The 15073-nt window shown below is 41.0% G+C and overlaps 1 protein-coding gene across 1 annotated transcript in view; it reads left to right on the forward strand.

The window, feature by feature from the left end:
• The window catches only part of SPTLC2 (serine palmitoyltransferase, long chain base subunit 2), a 64775-nt gene extending 49906 nt beyond the window's left edge, over nucleotides 1-14869 (forward strand). Inside the window, exons 9-11 of the mRNA XM_014941947.1 lie at nucleotides 2988-3123; nucleotides 5049-5178; nucleotides 9865-14869. Of these exons, the coding sequence (XP_014797433.1) occupies nucleotides 2988-3123; nucleotides 5049-5178; nucleotides 9865-9984 (386 nt within the window). The 3' untranslated portion in view covers nucleotides 9985-14869. The remainder of the gene's footprint in view (nucleotides 1-2987; nucleotides 3124-5048; nucleotides 5179-9864) is intronic.
• Nucleotides 14870-15073: the final 204 nt, after the last annotated feature.

The following is a 15073-nucleotide window of genomic DNA, read 5'->3' on the forward strand; positions in this document are numbered from 1 at the left end:
GATTGCTGCAGTCCTGGCAGTCTTTCTAGGCCTACAGTCAAGCAGATGTGGACAGAGCCCTGAACTTCAGAAGATGTTTGGGCCAGGAAGGGAATTTGAGGTCCGTCTGAATGTTCAAGCGCTGTTTGGGTGTCAGTGGGATTAGCAGTGGTACCTGGTGACTGCTCTCCCCAGGCACTGCTTCGTTTGTCTTTGTGGTGCCAGAAAATATGGTAAAAACTGTAGTAGCAGTTCACAGCCTGTTACACGAGTGTGTGCTGGTGGGGCTGAACCAGGAAACGTTACCAGAGCTGAACACTCGCTGTGTGCTTTCTGTGTAATGCTCCAGATCCTGTCCAATTCGCACGTGGCATCACTCTTCAAATGCAGGATTTTATAGTGGAATAGGACACTAAATACGTTGAACTGCAGAGGAGAGTAGTTGCACAGGATGCAGGGAGAAAGGAAATCGAAGGACAAGGAACCTGCACCCAGGTCTTCTTCAATTTCTGGTCCTTTGCTTCACTGCGACTACAGTTCTCTTCAGAAAATGGTAATGACACATGGTGGGTCATGAGAAGACATCATTGAATAAGTTTTCAAGTTCTTGGTAACATTGTAGGCACGGTGACAAGTTTTTAGGGAGGTAATAATTTCATTAAATTAACTGGTGATTCTAGAGCGAAGTAGAACCTGACAGGCTTTTGAGACCTGCAAACCTGAAGAAGGAAAGTGTCTTCCAAACCTATTGCTGTAGTAGGTGATTATGTCTCGGTAGGGAACTGAAAGACTTGGACATGAAACTTGTTTACATCTCAAAGCACTCTTCCATCTATAAGGACAAATCTAGAATCATAAACTCTTTTTATGAGAAAGAGTTCGAGGAAGACTGTGAAGAAGCTGCCAACTACAAATTAAGGTTGCTCTTTAATCTTTAGCCTGGAAGGCTCCCAACAACTTGGAAAAGGGTGTGAATGTGTAGAGGGGAAAACTTCCTTCTGCTTGAAGCAGTGTAAACCCCATGCTTTGTGGGAGCACAGAGAGAATGTCTGTATGGGAGAAGCTGCATTCCTGGTTGTGAGAGAAGGGCTGATAACAGTGGTTGTATCCAGCTGTGTACATTGCCTTACTGTTCTCATAGTGGTGAAATCTCATGTCTATTTTGATGGCATTGTACATCACTGACTTGAAATGTTGTCAGAAGTTGTGCGGTTTTGTGTGTGAGACATGTGGATGCAGCTTTCTCAGAAGGTACAATAGTAGCTTTTTTCTGCGTGTAGATTGCTCTGGACACCTTTGTTTTTGATTGCCTCAATGATAGAAATGCAAGTGGACTTTTGGCCCACTATCTGTAGCATCTTGAAATAGGCCAGTTTCTTTTTATTTTTTTGTTGGGTTGATTTTTTTTCAACTTCACTTTGTGCTCTGGGGTATTTAAAATAAACAAATAATTGGTCTGAAAACATCAGAGAAATCTGGGTCTCCACTAGAGGATCTGATCTGAGCCAATTAAAAATGTAAGTTTCATAAGCACAAAATGCCTTTGTGTTTCACTGAAATCTTATTGTTTTTTGGAGAAGAGGAATTAAGCTTCTGCAGAAGTTCTGGGGGAGAAAACATTAAGAAATGCTGTTAATGGAGGAGAAGAGATGTCTTAAATGGCAGTGAATGCTGTTAAAAATACCAGCTCCTACCCACTAATGATAGGCCAGGTTTTGCAAACTTAACAGGTTTCATCCTTTTTTCTCATGCTTTGCCTTTGATGGGATTTTGCCTTTGATTGCATGGTTGTGGGTGGAATGTCTGATACTCTTGGCTACAAAAACTAGATAGGTTCTTAAAATTACATTTGTTTTGGCCTGGAGCAGAGCTATGTGGGTGTTGGATGTTTCTTTGAGACCTGGCATTCCTTTTGGTTAATCACCTTGTGTTATCTACTACTTTAAAGGAAGACGATTAATATCTAGCAGCTGACTTTGCTACATGGCATAGATCTGCACTGCTGTAGATTTAATGCTTCAGTATATGAATCACCCATCTGGTGAAGGCGGTGTTTGGATAATCAATTATCCAGAAATATGCTCTGTGGACCAGAGACAAGTAATTATAAATGTTACTTATTATAGTCCCATCAATGGCATAGTGCTTAATCTCTTAAGCACATTAGAGTATTAGTTGATCAGAAACGCATTATCCTCTGCTTAGGTGAGATGATGGGGATCTTTTTCTGGGCAATACAGAAACATGTTACACTGTGCTAGGCTAGAATTTAATTAACTGATAAATAGGTTGTCCTATGTGTATCTGAATAGCTGGAATCTTTAAATGATACTAGCTGCCTAATGTCCTGTGTATTAATTTTGACAAATGTAAAAAAAATAATCCTTACAGAATACATGATAAATTGCCTGCTGCTGCTTATGCAAAATGAGCTGGATTATCACAAGTAATTGGTTTAATTTAAACCCAGCTCATTTTAACTGAAAAAGGTTAGGGAGCAGCCACATGAGCAGTTCAGCAAGTAGATCTAAGGAGGAAAATAGTCATTTCCATTAATACCTACAAGAAGGTTAAAACACAGTGAACAGCGCCAGCTGATTCGATTAGGCTTCCATTAATAATTCAAAGTGTAAGCAAACTCTTATTCAAGATGCAGTAACCAGTGAACTTTGAGCAGAGTTTGAATCTTGCTTAAAAGCAGGTAACTGCCTTGTTTTGCCAGGTACTTCGTGATTAAGAAACTGGTATGGAAAAACTAGGGAGTGCTTGGACTTGATGGCTATGCCTGTCTTAGTCCATTCAGCTACAGCCTTGTCAGAAAAGGAGTGATTAATCTTGATTACATGAGGGAGAAGAAACTGCGAATTCGAGTTTGCATTGAAGTTTAACACTTCCATAAGCACAAGCAGTACATTCATAGTTTGTACTTTACTAGAGGTCTTGTGTTGCAGTTACACATGGGACTAAGGTCTATGGTGTTCATGGTCTTATCTAAATTTCTTTCCTAGGGAAAGCACGTGTGCAGCAGCTAGCAGAGAACACGAGATATTTCAGGAGACGACTGAAAGAGATGGGCTTTATCATCTATGGAAATGAAGATTCCCCTGTTGTGCCTCTGATGCTGTACATGCCAGCAAAAATTGGGTAGGTTTAACGGGATAACTTCTCACTCGCTTTATTTAAAGATAGAATGGTACAAGAATATTAAGATTTTTCTGAATGTGAGAAAAGACTGGTTTGATTTTTGCTTTTATGATCATTACTGCATCTTATAAAACATGGTAACTTCCTATAAGAGACCTTGAGAAAATTGAGGCTTGTAGCTTGGGGCAACAAGAAAACACTTCAGGGAAGCAATTTTACTGCTACATGCCATGTTTTCAAATTTGGGGTTTTTTTCATTTTATTTATGTGTGAAGTGTATATATGTGCTAAAGAGAGGCTGAAATTGAGTGGAAATTAACATTAAAAGTCACAAGAGGAATCTTACAACCAGCTCCTGGATCAGAAGCAGCCAACATTTCCACAAACAAACTCTGACAATTAAAAAAAGAAAAAGCAAGGGGCTGGGATGTGATGAGACACAACAACGGATATGAAGTATATATTAAAGAATTTTGCAATGTGAACAAAAGCCTAATTTCAAGGACAACTTGGCTTTGATATCTGCTTTTCAGTGTCTGTGTATAATGCAGTGCTCAACCAACACTTCCAAATTTGGAAAGCATAGCTTCATTTTAAGCCATACTGAACATCCCTAGTGCTCTTCTAGCTCAGTGAGGCTTCAGCCTGGCTCAGCACCGCGGTTCTGTGAGGGAACAAACGTCTCTGGCGCTCTACATTAAGCTAGACACGATCTTCCTCTGCCTTTCTCAATATAACCAAATTTAAACAGCCTGCAACCTTTATGGGTGTTGCAGAGTCTGGGGTGTGCACCATCCAGCACACAGAGAAATACTGTTTCCACCGCCCAGCTGCCCTACCAGTCAGTACAATCTTTTCCCTGGAAATGATCATGGAAATACTTATTAGCTGAGCAGTTGGGCCAGTAGCTTAAAAATGAGCAAGAACACAGAGCTCTGATAAGACTCGGCCCTTAGGATCTACATTGGGTCTACTTCATCCTTTCTTTGTCTCTTGCAGTCTGTTTTTAAAATAGTTTGAGAGTACAAAGTGGGTAAAAATGAAGTGAATCAGGATGCAGCTATTTATAAGGAAATAATTGTAACAGAATTAAAAAGCAGAAAATTTAAAAACCTAGTAAAAGGATGTTATTTTTATACATCCTTATAAGCCTCTTAAGTTCATTGCTGCTTATGAAGACAATGTCAGTTCAAAAAGGATTAGCCATTTTCTGTGGCCTGTGGAGACACCCACAATGCACTACCATTATGGAAAGGATCTAGATCTTCATGCCTCTCATAACGTAAGTCACAACTGCTGATTTCTTTAATCCCCATAAGAATTTGTTTTGTTGAAGATGCTGTGTGACGATTGTATGAGGTTTTTGCACCTTAAAAATATTTGGTACCAGATCAGGCAATCTCAATTTACTGTGGCAATTCAATGGCTCCTATGATAGGCACTTAAAAAGTGGTACATACTCTGACACCATAATGTACTTTAATTGAATTAAATTGATGAAAACAAACCATCTTGAAAGTGCAGAAACATCTGCTTTGGGGGATTGCAGCATGGGGGATTCCTTGTTCATTTAAACTTCTGAGCCAAAATACCTGTTTCCTCTCAGAAGGGTTTCCAAGCTTAAGTTACAAATCCATTTAGAAACAGCCTGCTAAAGACCAGCCTCGGCCACATATAAACTTTCAGCTTTGTTAGAACTTAATACAGTGAAGCCTTTTGAGGAGGACCACCTTGGCATTGAATTAAAAAAAAAAAAGCTTTTGTGAACAGGTGTTCAGCCTCTAAAAGAAAGCACTGGAAGCACCAAATTGTGGTATTTTACAGGCTTGCTTCAACAAAGGCCTGTGTGGGTTAATGTACTGAGAGCTTCGTGCTGCTGCTTTGCTGGTATCGTTCTGACGATCATCTCTTGTTCTTTCTGGCAGTGCATTTGGGCGTGAGATGCTGAAGCGGAACATCGGTGTTGTGGTTGTGGGCTTCCCTGCCACCCCCATCATCGAGTCCAGAGCCAGATTCTGCTTGTCTGCAGCTCATACCAAAGAGATGCTTGATACAGTAAGTGTCTCATCTTGTCTTCCTTTTGCTCATGCCTTCTATAAACAGATGCAACGGTTGTCTGGTTTTTTTTGTAGAGTGGTTCAATGTTTGGTACACAAACTAGTTGAATCTAACGTTCAAAGCCTTGTGTAGCAGAGCTGGCAGTGACTCCATCTCTCTTTCCTTGCTTCAACGATGCAGAATGGCTGCCTATAGTAAATCTCAGGGACTTTCTTTTCCTATTTTGAATGATGTGAGACAGTCTCATTCCTTTGAGACAGTGCTTATTCCCCTCTTAAGAGGCTCTACCTTCCACTGAATCTTTTAGAAGGAAAAAATTCAGCTTCTTCTGACCCCAGATGCAGAAGGGAAAAAAAAAATGACCACCTTGGGATTGAATTTAAAAAAAAAAAAAGCTTTTGTGAACAGGTGTTCTGCCTCTAAAAGAAAGCACTGGAAGCACCAAATTGTGGTATTTTACAGGCTTGCTTCAACAAAGGCCTGTGTGGGTTAATGTACTGAGAGCTTCGTGCTGCTGCTGCTTCGCTGGTATCGTTCTGACGATCATCTCTTGTTCTTTCTGGCAGTGCATTTGGGCGTGAGATGCTGAAGCGGAACATCGGTGTTGTGGTTGTGGGCTTCCCTGCCACCCCCATCATCGAGTCCAGAGCCAGATTCTGCTTGTCTGCAGCTCATACCAAAGAGATGCTTGATACAGTAAGTGTCTCATCTTGTCTTCCTTTTGCTCATGCCTTCTATAAACAGATGCAACGGTTGTCTGGTTTTTTTTTGTAGAGTGGTTCAATGTTTGGTACACAAACTAGTTGAATCTAACGTTCAAAGCCTTGTGTAGCAGAGCTGGCAGTGACTCCATCTCTCTTTCCTTGCTTCAACGATGCAGAATGGCTGCCTATAGTAAATCTCAGGGACTTTCTTTTCCTATTTTGAATGATGTGAGACAGTCTCATTCCTTTGAGACAGTGCTTATTCCCCTCTTAAGAGGCTCTACCTTCCACTGAATCTTTTAGAAGGAAAAAATTCAGCTGCTTCTGACCCCAGATGCAGAAGGGAAAAAAAAAATAAGCCTAAGAACCTCCAGAAGATCTATATTCTTCTCAAAAAAAAAATAAAATTCAAACCTCATCACATGACTAGCAGTAATATTTTTTTATTTCAAAAATTACTATTCTGCTTCAGAGCACTGTGTCTTAAATGATGGTGTCCTAAGTGAGCCTGTACCACATGCAATGCCTTACTGACTCCTGCCCACACTGAGTCTCTTCCAGTGGGAATGGAGGTCCCCCCAAGGAGGTGCTTGCGTCGCAGTCAGGAGATGCTGCCTTCAGATCAAGTATAGCAGTTACTCCCTGACTCATAGTTGAAAGCGGATTATATGAATGAGCCTGACAATCCTTATTACATTTTGGTGGGATAACTACATTTATTTTTGAGTTGTCTGAATAATTTTCTTTGGGCATGTACATGGGCTGTCTTAGGGTCTGTCAAAGTCCTCCGTTGTATTTTTATTTTTTTTTTTCCCCCACTTCCCTGTTTCTGTGACTCAGAAGCTAAGCTGGGTTGAGTCACCGCCTTGGCTTCAGGAAAGTAGACTCTGTCCTGTTCGGAGACCTGCTTGAAAGAATCCCATAGGTTATGGTCCCAAAGAGAGGAGGTGTCCAGGGCAGCTGGTTGATTTCTAATTTCCTGCTTGAGGAGACCCTTCCCAATTTCTTGTCCTGCTACTTTTCCTATAATTAGCCCTATTCAGTTGTTTCTGTTCCAAATAAAAATTCTGAAACTGGATGTTTGGAGAAGGCTCTCTCCTTCCCTTCCTTTCGCCATGTATAAAATTAATAGTATCCCAGACCTGGCTCAGAGCATGGCAGTAGAACTGAGTGCATTGACAGAGAAGGGAGCAGTAACTTCTGGCCAGGGGAACATGGGGGGATGAGTGAGAAGGAGGTAGGAGGAAGGAAAAGAAGGAAAACTGAAGGCTCTGAAATCATATTGCTGCAAACTGAGCTATAACTGAAACCATACAAACCTGATCTGTACTACCTGAGCAATCATGCAGTCTTGCTGTTGGTTAGATCCGTGGTCTTCTCTCTTAGTGACTAGCTGGAGTCTTTACCATAACAAGCTGGTTTTGCAAGGTCTGTATAAGTATTATACTTGCTCTCTTCCAAAACCAATCTGTAACTTTTATTACTCTGCTTTAAAAAGCTCTTTTCCTGTCAATTCACTTACAAGTCTTTCTGCTTTCCAGAAAATGTTTCAAGTTCTGTGCATTTAACTGTAAATACTCGTTTCTAGAGTACCTCTGAAGGCGCTAAATGCTCTAAATGGAGGAAATGCTTGTTTAATGTGTTAGGGCTTGTCTGCCTAAGAAAATTCATGCAAGGCAAAATGAGGTGTGAATTTTGACGTGAATGAAGAAATCCTGATTTAGCTCAGTATGTGGAGGCTTTGTTCCAAGTTAGTGTAATCCACTTTTAGGTTCAAAACAGCTGCATGCTCTGAACCCAGAACGTTGGCAAGAAGAATTAATAAGGAGCAACTCTTTGTGTCAGTGACTTTGTGTTGTGTTTTCTTGTGATGCAGTGAAAGGGGATTGATTTCAGGCAGCTAATCATTAAGGCAGCCCTCGGAACCGATCCCTCTGCTGAACTGTGGCAACAATATCCAGGAGGAAAAAAGAACTGAAATGAATAGACTTGGAGAGAGCTGGCAAAGAGCTTCTTCAAGTCAGTGACAGAGAGGAGAGCTTGGTAGCCCATCCGTGTCTACATGGATGCTAACTAGGGCTGTTGCAGCATTTTTTCTGAACAAAGTTTATCCAGGTTTGGGGGACAGGGAAGAGAAGCTTGTCTTGTAAATGCTGATATTTGTAATGCTTCCTTGTTCTTATTAAATAAACCCACATGATGGGGAACAGTTCTCAGTTACAATTTTAACCGTTTTATGTAAATAAAACTTCCTTGCCTGAAAATATTTGGCTCAGGATCAGAGTGAAGTCCCTCATAACCTGCATCCCTGTGGGCTGGTGCTTTCTTTTCAGTGATGAAAAATATATTACACCCTCCTGAAGTCAGAGTTCACCAGTGCCATTTCCTTTGTAGTCTTTGCTGGTCACGTGGTCCTTTTTGTTTTAAATTAATAAAATCCTAAATCTGCATTCAAGAATAACAGTTAACAGACTCTTTCAACAGAAATTCAACCTTAAATTGTTTCCATATGGGATCTTTACTTAAAGCTCTGGCAAACTGTGCCCACGCTTTTGTTTTGTTTTGTTTTTACCGAGGTCCAACTTCTGGGTTTGTCATTCCCCCAGATTTTAGAGTGGAGAGGCTCTTGCTGCCAGATATAACAAGCATGAGGGGCCATTGTTTAAAGAAACAAAAACTTGAACTATCCATCCAGGAAGGAAAAGCATGTAGGGATATTAACCCCCGTCTGCCAACTATTCTCAAGAGACAGGCATTTGACCCAGAACATGTTAAAATTGGAGCATTAATATTGAATTAGTGGCATTCTGAAGGAATGCTGAATGTATTTATCTGAATACATTTACAATTCAAGGGAGTGCAGAATGTCAGCCTTTGAGTTCAAGACTCACATTATATTTGGAATTCATCTTCTGAACTCATTTCTTTGTCACTTGCCTATATAAGATAATTAGCGTCATGTACACTAGCAGATTTGTCTGCAGCAACTGTTTTATTTTGTACCTTGCTCCTGTTCCGTAGAGAAATGAAGTTTCGGGTTTGGCTTTTACCAAGCCCTATTGTGAACCAGTGTCTTATCAAAGAGATTGCAACACAAAGGAAGTATGATTAACTGAGCCGGGACTTTCCTCATTTCTAACGCTAGCAGATGTTTGATCTCTGGTAAACTTCATAACGTTTGCGTTCAGGTCAAAACGGTGAAAGGTTTCGTTAGCTCATTAGCTATCAGTTGCCCAAGTGTTGCCTTTGTGGCAACCTCAGTCAGTGGGACATAATTTCTAGGGAGAAAATGCTTGGGATCTGAACCAGAATAACTTCTTTTCATTCCTTGGATTGGCTGGCAAAAATCTCCCATGCAATGTTGTTTATGACACAGAGCTTGCGTCTCTAGTTGTATGTGGACAATGCAAATTAATCAAATGTAGATGCAACAAATGCATCAATAGAACCTGTTAGCACAATATTGCAGCTTGCCTTTTGCTATCTTGCAATTCAAAGAAATACAGTAGGTCAGAGCTGGTACACTAACACATGTTGTTTTCATACTGAATGATAGATAAAGAAGAGTCAAACTTCAGCCTACTTTTTTTTTTTTTTTTGCTTCAGTTTTTTTATGTCCAGGAAGGCAGGAATGTTGTTCTCTGTTTTTCTGTCTATGAATAGTCATGGGTTTTGGGGGGCTGACTGTCAAATTTGAGTTATTATTGCTGGATATTTTGATCCTGCCTTGGAAGTAGGGTAGTCAGGTGGGTGCAGAGTCGCTCTTAGTTAAGTGACCAGTGTTGCTCACTTGGTCTCAAGATTTCTGAATGCTAAAACCAAATCCTATGCACCTCTGAAGCTACAGACTTCTACACAGGAAAACCTTACTGAAGTAAAATGGTTGTTGGAGTAGTCTGCAGACACGTGGAAAGGAAGATGTGCTGACAAGTTGCTTGCATCTGTCTCCTCTGCTGATCCACTGTGCTCTCTTTCTCAGGCTTTAAAAGAAATCAATGAAGTTGGGGACCTTTTGCAACTGAAATATTCCCGTCACCGTTTGGTACCTCTCTTGGACCGTCCGTTTGACGAGACAACATATGAAGAAACTGAAGACTGAACTCCCTCCGTGTGCCTTGGTGGGAGGAACACACCCCATGGGACACTCCGTGCCACGCAGGCCACAGCGTCCATGAACAACACACTTGTGACTGCTTAGAATAAAAGACATTTCCTCACAATACTGAAGTGGCCACATCAGCTCTAAATGGCATTTTGTAAATAGGGAGAGGAGAAAAAAAAAAAAAGCTTTGATTCCTGTGTCTTCGGGGTCTGGCCCTAGAGGTGCTTGGCTTTATTTTTTTCTTGTTGCTTTTTTTATTTATTTGTCTCAATGAATTCACAGCAACCCAAGTTGGCTGTGCCTGTATGCACCATTAGCTTCCCAAATGCTGGCTGAGATGTTGTGAGCATGTGTGACGCTGGCATGGCAGCATTTCCAGTGTCACTGCTAGGTGTCTGACCTTCCAGTAAGGAGTGAGCTGACCTGTCCGTTCCTGGAGACTTCCTAGAGAAACTGTTGATTGCTAACTTTAACGTACTTAACAAGATGGATAATCAACCAAAGTTTTTTTGGGTTTTTGTTTGTTTTTTTTTTCTTTTACAGTTACTTGTGTTTAAAACTTGAATTTAGCCTTTTTAAAATAAATGTGTTGTTGACATGTCACTGACAGGACCATTGTTCCCAAACATTATTTAGTTTTGTAAGCCACAGGCAGGAGGACTTCTGGGACTGTAGCTTCCTTTCTTCCCAGTATGGATACCAGATTGTTTCCTGGTTTTGACACTAATTGTCTTCTTGATATAGGGTAAGTGATGGAGAGGAAGGGGTTTTGTTACTTTATTCTTTTTAATGGGCTGTGTTTTGTCTTCCTTCTGGCATACTTCTGTTTAAAAAAAAAAAAAAAGAGGAAAAGGTGGGTTTATTATGTGTTGCTTTCTCATCTTCAGGGTAATTTCTCTTTCTTTAGAATGCTCATAAAATGATGCACAAGTCACTGCTAACTTCTAGAAGGGTGCTCTTGGGATTAAGTAAACCATAGCAAGCCTTGTGCTTCTTGTTAAGACCAGAACTCCTCAACAAGCAGGCCTGTACAATGGATGACTATTAGGAGAACCACTTATTTTGTGCAGATCTGTGAAAGACAGATTGCTATTGTTTGCTGCACTAATTCACTGTTTCTTGTCATATACGAGGTGTTCTTCATTGGCCTTGTTGTGCAAGGCTTTTATGCAGAGTCTAGACAGCTTGGATCTCTTATCATACATCACATTTCAGCCAGCCAGCAGTCTCAGCTGGCAGCTGAAGAGAGAATGTCCTCACAATTGCATTTAGTTTGAGATCTTTATTCTTTGCATTCTTGTTACTGTGAGATAAATTATTGTTCACTGAGCCAGTTCCTATTTGGAATCCTTATTTGCAAGTTCCACACTGTCTTACTCTGATGGAAGTTTAAAATAGACACCTTTGCTCTAGCACACCTTAGAGATAGTCTGCTACTTGGGCATTGCATCTTGAATTCTTTCAGTGAACAGAATGGACCATTGGAGAGATACCAAAATTTTATAACAGGCGCCAGTTGCAGAATAGTTTGTTTCTGTATTTTGTACCTTGGACATGTAGGGTTTCTACAAAGATAGTAAAGCTTTAACATGGTGTCAGTTGGATAGGGCCAGCTCTTCAGATTTGGTTAGCATGATGCTTTTTGCAGGTGACTGGAGTTTTTTAAACATACTCTTCATTGTAATGCTGAAGCAGAGTGCAGCTCAAAGCTCTTCACCTGGTGCTGCCAAAAAATTTAATAATTTTTTTAAAGTTCTTTTATGTTCATTCTGCAACTAACAGGGAAGGAGTGCTTTGGTTGCTAGAACCAAGCAGTTCCACAAATACATCTGGGGATTTAAAGCGTATTTGGCTTCTATTTTATAGAGAATCTTTCTTCATGCATTCGTAGATCTTTTTCCATTTTAATGTAACAGAACTTCAAAATGTTGATTCAGTTTTTTTACCATTGCATTCACAAATTTAATTAGATGAGAAAAACTAAAATGGACTGTTTCAAAATAGGTCAAATGGTTTCTGTCTTAGTCCGCTAACGCTGATTTGCTCCCCTTCTGGAGCAATGTGTGTGCACGGTCGGAGAAATCTGTAACCCGTGTGTGCAACTCTGATAGTTATGGAATAATCTCATTTGTTCAGCCACAGAGTGGGTAAATGGCAATTAATGAGCTTACTTTCTCTCCTGCATTCTGCCCAGGACTAGCTCTAACATTCCAGCAGATGACTTTCTTTTCTGACTTCAAGAAGCTTTACCTCAAAGAATTACTGTTTGTTTGTTTTGTTTTTTTTTCTTTCTGGATTTTTAGTAGGGAACAAGAGGAGGTTGGTGCAGGAAGCTCTGACTCTGGTCCTCTTGATTTGATCATGGAACAATATAAGATTGGACAAAACTGACCAAGTTGAAGGCACAGGCCTGGGTCAGTAGGGAGCTGTTTTGAGCATTCCCAGATGTACAGCGTGCTTGTGTCTGCCGCAGTAGTTAAGTCAGTTTGAAAACTGTGATGTATTAAGTTAGGAGTGGGTTATTGTAGATCCCACAAGTCTCTAGTCTTAATCTTGTCTCTGGGATTCAGTTTTAGGACAGCTTGTCTTTAGAAGGGAGAAAAACATCTGGGTAAATCTCAGTAATTTGGGTAACTCCTGAATAACACTTCTGAAGTTGTCAGTGTTTTAAAATTACTGGTCCCCATTGGAATTCCAGTTGTGCTTGTTGAGGAAATTGTGTCCATGCTGAACTTCTGCCATTTAGTATCTTTCTGCTGTGTCACACTGCCTGCATCTGACTTTGAATTCTGGGTTGCACAGACATTTCAGAAATCATTCAGGCAGTTAGTAACATTTGCAAACTGCTTGGTTACATTTCAGCCCTGCCATATCCTCTTTGGGAAGCAACCTTCTCCCCCCCATCCCTCGGGAGGCCTTTTAATCAAGGGAACCTGTTTTGCCAAAGTCTGGTACCTATTGAAACCGCTTCTGAAAAAGTAAGAAGTTACAAGTCCAAGATTTCACACTTTTCAGTCAGTAATTCACCGAGCGTGAAAGCCAGGAAAATCTTTTCACATCTACTAAAAAAACCTCGTCTCCCACAAGCGAAGGAGCAGACCACTACTGGTTTGTGCTGGGCAAACCTACAGTGCGGATGCTGTTACGGGATGGATTGCTGCTTTGATATTTATGTCCTGACCAGAAATCTGTCTCCTCTTTATCCTGGCAGTAGAAGTGAATGAAAGAACCAATCTTGAGAGATCACAAAGGAAGAAAAGCTGCTTAAGAAATAGACTCTGGGCCCTGCCAACTTTTCTGAGACATTCTAATTGAAAATGACTCCTGGTATTTCTTAAGAGATGCAAAATTCAAAAGAAAATGAAGGCTGCTTTTGAACAAAGGATTTTGCCCTGTACTGTACATTGCCTAAACTTACTCATAAATATACAATAGTTACCTTCCCAGAACCTCTCTGAAGAACTTAGCAAGCAAGATTTTGCCTCTGCTAAGCAGAGTGCAGAGTTTAGAACCATTATAGTTTTCCAGACTGATGGTTGTATTCCTTTACTCTTAAGAAAAATGAGAAGCTTCTATTACCAAGCATCAGTGAAGAGTGAGAGATCTGCTTCTTGTTAGAAACTGGCCTTCCCAAGTAGACCTTTGTCTTAAGGAGCCTGATTCATAATTTTTCTTTAGTCTTTGGCAGAGAAGAAACCAAGGGGCTTTTCGTGTCAAAATATTCAGGGCTTGCTTTGTTGTTTTTTTGTGGTTTGTTTTTTTTCTTTTTTACACAAGACAAACTTTTGTATATTATCTGTTTATATGGTATATTTAACTCTTTGTTTAGTTCCTTTATTATTTTTTTTTTCTAAGTGGCATTCTTAAAGAGCTGTTCTGGTTCTTGGGTTACTGGTGTAGCAGGCTTCTGCTTTAGGCAAAGGCTCAGGAGTGAATTGACTGAACATCTTACTGTGATGAAGTCGTTCAGTGAAGGAATTGCATCATCCATCCTCCTCTTGCTGTTTCTTCCAAGAGTGCAGAGCTGCACCTCCTCACAGAGCAGGAAAGGGAATGTGCCCATGAAATCAGTGACCCAGCCCTGTGCTGTGTGGATGAAGGACCAATATGGCAGAGATGGAGAAGGGGGAGTCAGTCATCACTTATTCTCAGCTATACAGGGGTCTTTGAGCAAGCATCCCTAGGACAGGAATGCAACTTCCAGGGCCCAAAGGGACACTCCTCTAAAACTTTTCCACATTGAGTAAATGCTTCCTCTCCTTCTGTGCTAATTTTAATTTCTTTACCTCTGGAAAGTATTTGGCTTACAGCTGTTGGCTTATCCAGAAGCCATGTTGTCCGTTCAGGCAGATGGTAGGAAAGGTGGTAGGAAAGCTGTGAGTGTGGGCTCATCTAAGAGAAGACCTTGCAGCACTGGATCTGGAGCGTTGTGCAGGAGCTCCTTTGCTGCATCGCAGAGAAGGAAACTTTTGGAGATTTATCCTGAGATATAATGCTCAGTCAAAGTGTATACAGTTTATGCGTACTATTTTAACAGTTTATACTCAGCCTGTGAAAGTGTCCGGCATGCTGGGGTCTGTGTGGGTGGCACCTTTTGCCCAGAGATCGGAGGCACCCGCTGTCTGTTCTGTTCTGGCACTGGTGAAGGACTCAGCTGTCAGGCAATGCCCAGTGTGACCCCTCTGCAGGCCCATCGCTGGCTTCAGTGCTGGACCTGGCACCCAAGTGGTGTGGGACCACTCTTTGGGAAAGGCACCAGTCATTTTACAGGTGTACCTTGAACATAGTTTTAAGAGAAAAAAAAAAAAACCTCAAGCAAGTCAGATGCCATTGTGGTGGCTTGTGTTCCTGTAAACATCCCCAGCCTTGCAGTTTTTCACCCGTTCAAGAATTTGGACATGAAGCTAGAGCACAACCATGATGTGCTTGTGTGAAGTATTGTGCTTTATCTTTCACTAAAAAGTGAAGCCTTTGGTGCAGGCATTGGAGCTGTTGTGTTTACATCCCCGAAAGGGGCTGGGTGAAGGAGGTGTTGACTGTGGTGTGTGTTGAAGGCCTTAAACTGTGACTCTTGGTATGAAGAATT

Source organism: Calidris pugnax, unplaced genomic scaffold (assembly GCF_001431845.1).
Source record: "Calidris pugnax isolate Ruff unplaced genomic scaffold, ASM143184v1 scaffold56, whole genome shotgun sequence".
In the NCBI taxonomy this organism is placed as follows: domain Eukaryota; kingdom Metazoa; phylum Chordata; class Aves; order Charadriiformes; family Scolopacidae; genus Calidris; species Calidris pugnax.